General features: G+C 38.8%; 1 protein-coding gene across 3 annotated transcripts in view; it reads right to left on the reverse strand.

Moving 5' to 3' along the window:
• trip11 (thyroid hormone receptor interactor 11) overlaps positions 1 to 12604 on the reverse strand; it is a 107969-nt gene that overhangs the window by 24387 nt on the left and 70978 nt on the right. For all 3 annotated transcript variants that reach the window (XR_006312699.1, XR_006312698.1, XM_043697132.1), the window contains exons 15-16: positions 9962 to 10065; positions 1054 to 1153 (exon numbers count right to left, since the gene is read on the reverse strand). Coding sequence is in view for 1 of the 3 variants with exons in the window: in XM_043697132.1 (XP_043553067.1) it covers positions 1054 to 1153; positions 9962 to 10065 (204 nt within the window). In the remaining 2 variants the exon portion in view is untranslated. The remainder of the gene's footprint in view (positions 1 to 1053; positions 1154 to 9961; positions 10066 to 12604) is intronic.

Below are 12604 nucleotides of genomic sequence, written 5' to 3' on the forward strand. Positions count from 1 at the left end.
ATGGATTACTCCAAATTAAACTTTATCAGCCTCTTTATTGCCTGTTGTCAATTTTTAAATACATTACACACAAACAAAATGCAACATAATGATAAGTGACTTCTCATCTCATGTGAAAATCCTATTTCATTGCCATTACTACAGATTTAGCTTTACGTTGATGGTCTGGATCTGACCAATATGAAACAAAGCTATGCATCCCAAGGCAAATGAGAATAAACTTGCATAATAGCTGTACAACTACCGTGTTGCATATTTTCTGTCAAAGTTATCAATGTAAAGAATGAGGAAGTTTTATCTATGCACTGATTTAAGTTCACAAGTAATACATTTACTTTGTTTCCTGGGCATGTTCAGACTAATTTGTTCTCAAGATGCAATGTATACAGAATCATACCCTCTAAAACAGTAATTGAATGTTTTGCCACAATTTGTACAGAGGTTTGGATGAAAACGTTTCATGGAGTCACGAAAAAAAAATTGTACTACACATGTTTTTATTCAATGAGCAGATGTTTCTTCAGATTCATCAAGCCTAAACTATTAAACTTGCACAAGTTAACTACATCTTTAAACACTGATGGATAAAGTCCATTTCACTCAAATATCTGTTAATCTTATAAAGTTAACAGTCCTGTGCTGCAATAACTAAAGTTATTCCCCTCAACCTCCTCCATTGATTTTCAACCTTCAGAGATTAGTTATTTCTATCATGCATGAAACTGCTTCGTCTCTTCCGATATTGTCCTTCAAATCTGCAATTATCATACAATTCTTCAAAAATCCAACTCTTGATCTTGCTGTACTTCCAAACTATTGACTCATCCCCCACCTTCTCTTTTTTGTCCAGAATTCCTAAATGTATTTACTGTCTCTCTGACACTTCTATAGAATTCTAAGTTTGAATCCTCCGAATCAAGTTTCCAAAGTTGCCACAGAGCTGAAATGCCTTAAAGTCATAAATGAGTTTGAAGTTGAAAGAATGAAGATGGAATATGAAAACGTTACCACCTTTCTAATGAATCAATTTACACATGCAAAACAATGCATTACCTTGCTTTTTAAGATCTTCCAGTTGCTCCTCTTTAAGGTCCAATTGTTCAGCTAGTCTTGATGCAGAATCTAGAGCCTCATTTGCTTCTTTTAAATGTTGCTGCAATAGTAAGAAAGCAGTTAACAACGAATTAGAAAATACTGTTGGAAAGTGGAAAATATTTTTCATTAAGTGTTAATTGACTGGATGGAAATTTGTCCATCTGGAGTTCAGCATTTTTTACAGTTCTAAATTATTTGATCTTGAACTAAATTTACTGTTGTGCACAGTCTAAATGCAAACAAATTTTCAATAGACCACTTATCAATGATCATACAGCTCCCTAGAGTAAGTGAGTTAAATTATGTAGAGATACACAGATGTTACAACACAGAAGAGGTCACTTGGCACAATGTGTGTTTACTCTTATTTTTCGCTCACCAAATGATTCCAATCACATTTATTCACTGTTTGCCAGTATTTCTACAAACCATGCTTTTTTTCAACCACTTGAACAATCTAATCAATTTCTAAAGGAAAAACTAGATGAAGGATCTAATTCCACATTTTTTTTAAAGCACCCATTTTAAGCAATGGGATAGGTCAGACACAAACTAAAACTTACTTTTCTTGGCAAAAAAAAGTCCAATCATATCATGTGAACATTTTAATTTCTCGTGCTAAACATCTCATAGGTTGACATTTAAATTTAACATTGATTTTTGTTGAACTGCATGTCGCCAGCTCTTTTCTGCTTATATCACTTTCAAGAAAACAAAAAAGGCCAGCAACACTTGGCAGGTCAGGCAGCGCCTAGAGAGAGATAGGCAATGCTAATGTCATCAACAATTTGAAAAGTTAACTTGGTTTCTCTCAACACAAGTGCTATCAGCCTGAGCGTTTCGAGCATCCACAATATTTTGCTTTTCTGAAAAAGGTGGTGATTTCAAGTTTCACATCAGCAACGTATCAATGAGTGATAAGGGAGAGGGAATGACGTGAGAAGAAGGATGGTGAGAGGAAGAGGCAGAGATAAAGACTTGCACAATTGATTTTACCCAGCAGCAGTTAAGGACTTTTGATGTGAACAGTGCCATCCAAACTTAAAATTAATTAAAAACTTCAGTTTCTGGGTGTAGAGAAGTCTAATGTAGGGGTCATCCACCCAGGTCTGAATGCACTGGTTTAGGAGGTATACAGATATTCTTAACAGCTGTAAAAAGAGATCTTGGGGCACTTAAGTCAATAAGTGACCTGATGTTTTAAAGTATACATGAAAATGGTATTGGGATTATCAGCAGTCTAAGTAATGACTATTAATAAAGCTGGAGTCTGTAACCAGAAAGGTAGGTATTTAACAAACTTATCTTAATGTAGACTGCATAACCAATGAGCTGCCTCTAAGGCTATTACTGTTGGACTACTATACTAATGGGGCTGGTGAAAATACTCAGAGCTTGGTTGATGGTCTCCAAGTAGAACATTCATTTCCAAATACTTAACATCAATACTCTGAAAAGGGCTAGAAACAAATATTAAACAGGCTCATTTCTATCCTCCTTACTTGCATCATTTTCGAATGGAATTTGTCTGCTAAGTTATGCAAGTTAAATATTCGTTGGTCCAAATTCTGCGCTGGAGTTTAACGCCTCCAAGTTGTTGATGCTTAGCATGCTGTTGTCAACTTGAGACAATCCAGGCTGTGACCAGACGTCAATTGAATAAGACTTAGAGTCATAGAGATATACAGTACGGAAACAGACTTGTTATCACTTTCAAATTCATGGAACAAATCCAGGGATCTAAAACCAATTGAACACTTCTGAATGTATTACTCAAAGTTTTTGATACAGACACTTGAGAAGCAGCATTAGTGCATAAATCAGGAAGTTATTCAACTGGTTCAAAAACAAACTGCAAGCTACAGATCACCAAGCTGTTGAAATCTAAGCAGATAGATGAGTGACGATAAAACTCTGAAAACCTAGACATTCAAGGAGGAGAGAGAAAAAACGAATATGGGTACGAAATCATGTCTTGCATAAAATAAAATAAATTATGACATTTGGCCCAGCTGGTCCATGCATACTGTCCCTGGAAACTCTGAAGTAACATTACAGGGAGGTCAATTCTTCTGACAGATTATTTACATTCTTCAAAAATCCTGTCACAGAAACAATTCCCTTCCTCCCAAAATGGAATCTGCCATCCTCCTTAAATAGAGAAACCAATTTGTTTTCATATTGTAGGAGTTATTGTCCTGGCTTCAAATGTTGGGGACTAGTACCTCACATACTCCAATCAATAACTTTCAGACCCAAAATCATATCCAGCTTAAAAGAAGCTTGCGCTCACTTTGGCAGATAGAAACCAAACCAATGCAGTAACATTAGTAATTTCACCATGTTAAGTATGACATTCTATCCATGGCCTACTTAGCAAATTTATGCTGCCCTTCAATACCATTCTTGCAAGATTCTTGCAGCATGGTTGCAATAGCTAACTGCTGCAGTGAGACAGCAATCATCACTAAGATTTTATGTCTTTCTAATCCTCATCATGCTCCACAAAATCTGTTCAGAAATCTAGAAGGGAAAGACTAAACAACTAGATATCATCATGAACCTGGAACTTAGTTTCTTTGCTCCATATCCTACAAGTTTGGATCATTTTGCAATTCCAGCATGGTCTTCTTTTTAACAGTATGCATGGACCAGCTGGGCCAAATGTCATAATTTATTTTATTTTATGCAAGACATGATTTCGTACCCATATTTGTTTTTTCTCTCTCCTTCTTGAATGTCTAGGTTTTCAGAAATAATGATTTTTGATTTGATTTGATTTATGGAGTTCAATGTAGGTAAGTGTGAGGTGATTCACTTTGCTAAGAGTAACAAAAAGATGGGGTACTGGGCTAATGGTCGGATACTTGGTAGTGTGGATGAGCGGAGGGATCTTGGTGTCCATGTACACAGATCTCTGAAAGTTGCCATCCAGGTAAAAATAGTGCGGTAATGAAGGCATATGGCATACTGGCTTTTAATCGGTAGAGGAATTGAGTTCCGGAGCCCTGAGGTCATGTTGCAGTTGTATAAGACTCTGGTGTGGCCGCATCTGGAGTATTGTGTGCAGTTTTGGTCGCCATACTATAGGAAGGATGTGGAGGCACTGGAATGGGTGCAGAGGAGGTTTACCAGGATGTTGCCTGGTATGGTAAGAAGATCGTATGAGGAAAGGCTGAGGCACTTGTGGCTGTTTTCATTGGAGAAAAGAAGGTTTAGGGGTGACTTGATAGAGGTGTACAAGATGATTAGGGGTTTAGATAGGGTTGACCATGAGAACCTTTTTCCACGTATGGAGTCAGCTATTACGAGAGGGCATAGCTTTAAATTAAGGGGTGGTAGGTATAGGACAGATGTTAGGGGTAGATTCTTTACTCAGCGAGTCGTGAGTTCATGGAATGCCCTGCCAGTAGCAGTGGTGGACTCTCCCTCTTTAAGGGGATTTAAATGGGCATTTGATAGGCATATGGAGGATAGTGGGCTACTGTAGGTTAGGTGGGCTTGGATCGGTGCAACATCGAGGGCCAAAGGGCCTGTACTGCGCTGTATTCTTCTATGTTCTATTGTCACATGTACCTAGGAAGAGTGAAAAGTGTTTTTTTTTTGGCACGCAGTACTGGCAGATCAGACCATACAAAGTGTATAAGGGTAATAGAACAGAGTGAGGAATGCAGTCTTATGGCTGCAAAGAATGTGCACAGAGAGATCAAAATTAAATCTGAAATATGAGGGGTCCATTCAAAAGTCTAATTACAGCAGGGTAAGCTGTTCTTGAATCTGTTGGCACGTGAGTTTAAGCCTTTGTATCATTTGCCTAAGAGAAGATGGTGGATGAGATTATAAATCAGGGTGAGACGAGTCTTTGATTATGCCTTTCTGGGGCAGCGAGAAATATTGATGGAGTCAATTCTCAAATCAACAGTTTATTTTGTGGTGAAGGTTTAGAATATGTTATCATCATTTGGGAATTTGAAAGCAGAGGTATATGTCTTTTTGGTTTTTAGTGCTGTGAAGGCGTGATCTGTCTTTTTCAAGTTTAGGAAGTAATTTGGAACAGTGAGCTGAAGATAGCTTACATCGTATGATCCCTTGGAAAGACTAAGTGACAAGACAATTACAAACCAAAATTTACAGGATTTCCAAGGACAGACAGTTGAGGCCACAAATAGGTTAGGTTCTGAAGAAAATATTCATTCCAGCAGCAGAAAAATTTGTGAAAGTCTTCAGACTACTTCAGAGCTGGAAAGAAATCTTGAGCTGTTTTAACAGCCTCAAAGTAATCAAAAATCAGAGAAAAGTCAACAAGTTAGTCCGACTGCGCCTCTCAGAGAGGTGGAAAGAAGCACATCTGGTAAATTACTGAAAGGAAATACTCCCAACCTCATCAATTCGGTAACCAAATTATAAATTGAAGATAGGAGGCTTGCTGTTTATAAAGATGTGACTCTAATCAGAGAACCACAGCAAAGTTGCAACAAGGAATGAGACTAGCCCTGTACCAGCTGAATAAACTGGCCATCCACTCTAATCCCACTTTCCAGCACCTGGTCCACAGCCTTGCAGGTGATAAAGCTTCAGGCATACATCCAGACTCCTCTTAGTGTAAGATTCCCAACAAAAATAACAAACTAAGCACTGGATTCTAAATGGATTCTGGATCAATGGTGCCGGAAGAGCACAGCAGTTCAGGCAGCATCCGAGGAGCTTCAGCAGATTCTAAATACCCACCACCAATTGGGTGAGAAAAGCTTTCCTTGTGTACACTCTAACCACTCCACTGATCACCTTAAATCTTGGTAGACTTGGTGTGCCTTCCTAACTGACTGGGGAAATAGGACTTCCATGTCCATTCTATCCTATCCTTTCATTATTTCATACATCTTAGTTGGCACCACTCATCATCTTCTTTTCTAAGGAAAACATCACACTACCCGATTTTTCCTCACAGGAACAATTTTCAAGCCACGGCAATAATATTGTACATCCTCTCTGTACTCTCTCTAAAACAATGTAATGTGGTGACAAGAATGGTTCACAAATCTCCATTTGTGGTCTAACCAGTGTCTTATATGGTTCTAATGTTACATCCCTGCTCATGTTTTCAACACCCCACTCAATAAATAGAAGAATCTCATATGTCTTATTTACCACCTTATAGCCTGTCTTATTACCTTCAGGGATCTGCGCACATGCTTGCACTTGCACTGTAAACTCCAAGGTGTCTCAGTTCTCTACTCCTCTCAATACCCTCTGTGTATTCGCTTGCTTTGTTTGCATTCCCTAAAAGCATAATATTGCATTTCTCTGGACTGAATTCCATTCATTATGTTTTCATTCACTTAAGGACTCATTGATATCTTCCTGCAGTACACAGCCATCTTCTTGACTACCAACCATCTGGGCAATTTTTATGTTGCCTGCAAATTTCCCAACCTTATGCCTGCAAGTCTAAATCATTAATGTATTCCACAAAAGCAATGGGCCCAACATCAAGTCCTATGAAACACCAATAGAACCCAATTTCCATTTGCAAAAACATTAATCAACCATTAACTTGTTTCCTGTCAGTGAACAAATTTTGCAATTAATTACCACATTCATCTGTATCCCACAGGTTTTAATTTTTCTGACCAGTTGGGACAGTAGCACCTTGGCAAATACCTTATTAAAATTCACATACACAATATCCACTGCACTACCTTCATCAAGCATTCATGTTACAAACAGAATGGAGTTCTTTTGAGGAAGACAAGACCTACCCTTAGGTATACCCAAAACCATGCTAACTATTTCTAATTAGACCATGCCTTTACAACTAACAATTTATCCTCTCTCTCAATATTGTTTCGGGTAATTTTTCCACCACTGACATCAGAAGGACTACCCTACAATTATTTCACCTACCCTTCATATCCATCTTGATTAATGGTATCATATTCACACATTCTATGGTTAGAGTTTAACATCAAAACAGCAATAATTATGCTTATTATACCTAATAATTCACACTCTTGCTTAACTAACATGATTTTCTGATGATTCAGCAGTGTTCACATTTCCTCACATACTTACGCAGTCCAGGTCCATGAACAATATGCAGGCCTGAGCTGAAAAGTGCTAAGTAACATTTTTGCTACAAAAGTGTCAGACAATGGCCATCTCCAATATGAAACAGCCATGGACTCTTGACATTTAAAGGCTTTACCAACACCAATTCCCCACTATTAACATCCCAGGGTTATCAGTGACCAGAAGCTCCACTGTACTCATCATATAAATACAGTGGCTACAAGAACAGGTCAGAGGCTAGGAATACTGCAGCAAGTAACTACTACTGATTCCACAAAGCCTGTCCACTATCTACAAGGCACAAATCAGGAGTGCGCTGAAATAATGTCCACTTGCCTGGATGAGTGCAGCTCCAATAACACTGAAGCAGTTTGACACCATCCACGACAAAGCAGCCTGCTTGGTTGGCACTACGTCTACAAGCCTCCACCCCCTCGACCATTGCCGCATGTACTATCTACAAGATGCATTGCAGAAATTCACCAGAGCTCCTGAGACAAGCCCACAGCCATTACCATTTACACCTAGAAGGACAAGAGCAGCAGATATATTGGAACATCACCACCTGCAAGTATACCTCGAAGCCACTCACCATCCTGATTTGGAAATATATTGTCACTCCTTCAGAGTCCTTACATCGTGGATGGGTAGATCTACAGCTCACAAACTGCAGCCATTCAAGGAAGGTAGGTCACCACCACCTTCTCAAGGTCAACTAGGGACAATGAGTAACAAACGTTGACCACCCAACAATGCCCACATCCCACAAGGCAATAACAAAAATGTCAATCCTCTGGTAACATATCTTTATCTAGTGAAGATCTGGGCATGATCCTCAGATCATTTCTTCCTTTGCTCCTATTAACAACTCAGGATTAATTTGTCTGGAATGGTGATTTGCCCATCAAGGTCAATCCCCCTTATATTTTTCTTCATGTTTTGTTTATTTTAACAAATACTCCACATTTCCTCTTTAACTACAATGTCTACATCATCCATCTCCTTTGTGAAGGCAGAACCAAAATAAGAATCCTGCCCCATATCTTCTGTATCCATGCACAAATCATCCAGCACTGTACCTTTTCCTGAGTTATACACAGGCTCTTAATTTACTGATAAAACACTTTCGGACATTTCCCTATTATCGGGCAACATTTTTTCATATCCTCTTGCTGCTGGCCTAATCTCCTATCTCATTTAACCCCTGTACTTCCAAAACACCTCTATGCTTCCTGAAGTATTACTTTTTATAAGATTGCCATAAGTTCTATTTTACGGTTTTATCTTACCGTGTGCGATGGATAACCGGGGATTCTAGATTTGGCAGTACCACCAGCTTTCTTTGTGACACATGCTACACTGTGTCCTTAGAACCTCGCATCTGAAAGCTTTCCACTGCTTTGCCACTGACTTTCTACAAAGAATGTGTCTAATCTGCTTCAGCCAGATCATCGTGGTCTTGTAAAGTTTGCCTTCCCAAATTGAGAATGTGTATTCTTGCTCTATCAATCATTTTTTTTTCTCTCATAATATGTTACATCTGACCATATTATGATTACTATCCCCATACTTTGACTTCATCCACTAGGATGTAGAATTGCACCCTCTATTCTTGGACATGATGTATGCTGGGTTAAAAAAAAATTCAGTTGCTCCGTAACATACATTACCTTGGCACAAGGAAGGAAACATACTACCCTGGAGCATCATCTGCTGAGAGAGAGAGATGTGTTGAAGTATTTAAATTCCATACCCAGTTTCACTGAAGATTAAACCGGTGAATTGCCTGGCACCACGACCTTAAAGAGTGTGGGACAGGAGGGAGAGATAGCAGAGAGGAGAGCGGAATGGGGCAGAAGTTCCTTCTAATCCCCAGCCAGTGTTCCCCCACCTCCTTCCCCTGTCCAAAAATGCCCTCAATAGATCCTGGTGGTCTTTTCTGCAGCTGAATCTGTCATCTTACATTTTAGAGAGAGTAAGTGACTTGCGGCACTCTTTAACCTGATGGCTTGATTTCTGAGAAATCACATAATAAAACCGTTTTTAAGCTAGAATGTTCAAACAGTTCTGAAGATAACAGTTCCTAAAGAACTTGTATTCCCAATAACATCTTTTCAAGTTGTCTTACAGGCTTTGGTTATAGTTTTCTTTCTTTTTAAGTAATAAATCTATGCACTTTTGTTAGAAGTACATTGACATCCTTGTGTCCATATGTTCAGTGATTGATCACCAGCAATTCAAAATAGAAACGAAACTTAGGGTTTGTCATGCCAGCATTCTGGAATCTGATATGTCCAATAGTCATCAACTGGGATCATAACAACTAATTAAACTGTCCAAATTGGTAAACAGAAAAGCTGAAAGCATCTTTACAATGACATACTTCACTTTCCCAAGAATGTGTAATAAATAAATAAATAAATATAGATTGTCCATGACTGATTAAAACCACTCTCAGCAGTATTGAATTGAATATATTTGCAGTTTAATTTCAGCAATCAAAACAAAGACTTGCACCAAAAAGAAATTGCTGACACTGAAGGAGAAGCTGTGGGTAGAGATAATCATAAGACACTATCTGGTTCAGATGACACTGTTTGTTCATGAACTGAACCAAAGACTCAACTAATTGCTGTCAAACACTTGCTATTGAAGTGAAGAAAAACAACCAATATAAACAGGACCTGACAGGATTCACTGATGAGAAATCAAAATAGCAAAGTTGTTTGTTAAATGTTAAATTGTTGAATTACACACAGAGTATTCTTAGACTAATACCTGTTTAAAAAAAGCTCACCTCCAAATCTGTGACTGTTTTCTCAAGATTTGATGCTTTCTTCTTCCACTCAGCAATGTCCTTCTGATACTTCTCCAATTCAGTTGCATACATCGCTTTCTCCTCTGCACAGGCGGATTAATTGTCACAAAAAATACATGTCCTAGTTAAATCAATGTGAGCAACATCTGCCAACATAAGTAGCCTGGAATTTACAACTTCCATTCACATGATCAGCAACGAATGTGTATTCATATTAGCCTTTGGGAAGCAGATGGTGAGCCACCTTCTGAAACTGGAGAAGTCTATTTACTTTATAGCTTTTCAGAGCAGCTTTTTAGCCCAACATACACTTGGTTGTGTTATCTCAGAGCAAACCAATTTTTCATGTGGTCTGAAGTCACACACAGGCTAAATGGGGTAAGGATGGTCAACTGCCTCAACTAAAAAGAACAGCAGTGAACTAACAGAATTTTTATTGTAACCCAGTGATTTAATAGTCTCTTTTACTAATGAGCTTTTTTATCACAATTTTTAAAATTAACTGAATTTAAATTCCCAATTCCTGGGGTACTATTTGAACTCATGACTCTGGGTTTATTAGTAACAAGTAATTGACCATCATGGTATTATATTCTAATTCAGATCTTGCAGAAAAGCAGAGATGAGCTTGGATGAAGCATTAAGAAGTTGAGTTTTCATCTAGGATCTGCTGAGCACGTATATAATTTTTTAAAAAGTACATGCTCTGATAGATGGAAGTCTGCCAACAATAAGTTTACATGACTGGTTAGCAAAAAGGATCCTATTTAAAAAACCTATAGCCATTGAAACTTGTGCTTTAGGAGCATAACTGTCAATCAAGACAAAGTTAAAAGTGGAGTAAGTCTGACTGTTGAGATACAAAATTTCCAACTCTTCTCTAAACCGATCAACATCCAAACTTTATTGCTTCCTTTAATTATCAATGTCAAAATATTGAGGGCATAATCTTTACATTAATTGTCATGAATTATCAATACTTAATCATGAATTATAGAGTCACAAGTGCTATGACACATAAACAGACCATCAGAAACAAGAAAATAGGAACAGGAGTAGGCTATTTGGCTTCATACCTGCTCCACCATTCAATATGATCATGGCTAATAATCCAATTAGTACCCTCCTCCCATTTTCACCCCATACTTTGATTTTGTTAACCAAAGAATTATATCTAACACTTTCTTGCAAACATTCAATGTTTTGGCCTCAACTGCTTTCCATAGCAGAGTGTTCCACAGGCTCACCACTCCTTGGGTGAATGACCTTCTCCTTTATCTCAGTCGTAAGCAACCGACCCTGTATCCTCAAGATTGTGTCCACTGGTTCTGGACTCCCTGGTCATCAGAAACATCCTTCCTGTGTTTACCCTGTCTGGTGCTGGTAGAATTTCATATGTTTCTATGAGATTCCACCCCGCATATTCTAAACTCCAGTGAACATTGTCTTAATTGATCCTACCTCTCTTCATATGTCAGTCATGCCATTTCAGGAATTGGCCTGATAAACTTCGTTGCATTTCCTCCACTGCCAAACATCATTCCACAGATAAAGAAACCAAAAGTACACAAAGCATTCTAAGTGTGGTCTCACCAAGACCCAATACAATTACAGACTTGGATGTGAGCATAAGAGGTATGGTTAGTAAGTTTACAGATGACACCAAAATTGGAAGTGTGGTGGACAGCGAAGAAGGTTACCTCAGATTACAACAGGTACTTCATCAGATGAGCCAATGGGCTGAGAAGTGGCAGATGGAATTTAATTCAGATAAATGCGAGGTGCTGCATCTTGGGAAAGCAATCTTAGCAGGACTTATACACTTAATGGTAAGGTCCTAGGGAGTGTTGCTGAACAAAGAGACCTTGGAGTGCACGTTCATAGCCTCTTGAAAGGGGAGTTTCAGGTAGATAGGATAGTGAAGATGGTGTTTGGTATGCTTTCCTTTATTGGTCAGAGTATTGAGTACAGGAGTTGGGAGGTCATGTTGCAGCTGTACAGAACATTGGTTAGGCCACTGTTGGAATATTGCGTGCAATTCTGGTCTCCTTCATATCGGAAAGATGTTGTGAAACATGAAAAGGCTCAGAAAGGATTTATAAGGATGATGCCAGGGTTGGAGGATTTGAGCTATAGGGAGGTCAGGGAGTCCAGAACTAGAGGGCATACATTTAGGGTGAGAGGGGAAAGATACAAAAGAGACCTAAGCGGCAACATTTTCACACAGAGAGTGGTACATGTATGGAATGAGCTGTCGGAGGAAGTGGTGGAGGCTGGCACAATTGAAACATTTAAAAGGCATTTGGATGGTTTATGAATAGGAAGGGTTTGGAGGGATATGGGCCGGGTGCTGGCAGGTGGGACTAGATTGGGTTGGAATATCTGGTCGGCGTGGACGGGTTGGACCAAAGGGTCTGTTTCCATGCTGTACATCTCTATGACTGTATTCAGGTCCTCTCACTATGAAGGTCAAGAAACCATAGGTCTTCTTCACCATCTTCTGTCTCTGCACACTTACTTTCAGCGACTGGTGTACAAGAAACCTAGATCTCATTGCACTTCCTCCTTTCACAAGCTGTCACCATTCAGATAATATTTGGCCGATCACACCAGATCTCCAAT

The sequence above is a fragment of the Chiloscyllium plagiosum genome, chromosome 10 (assembly GCF_004010195.1).
Source record: "Chiloscyllium plagiosum isolate BGI_BamShark_2017 chromosome 10, ASM401019v2, whole genome shotgun sequence".
Classification (NCBI taxonomy): Eukaryota; Metazoa; Chordata; class Chondrichthyes; order Orectolobiformes; family Hemiscylliidae; genus Chiloscyllium; species Chiloscyllium plagiosum.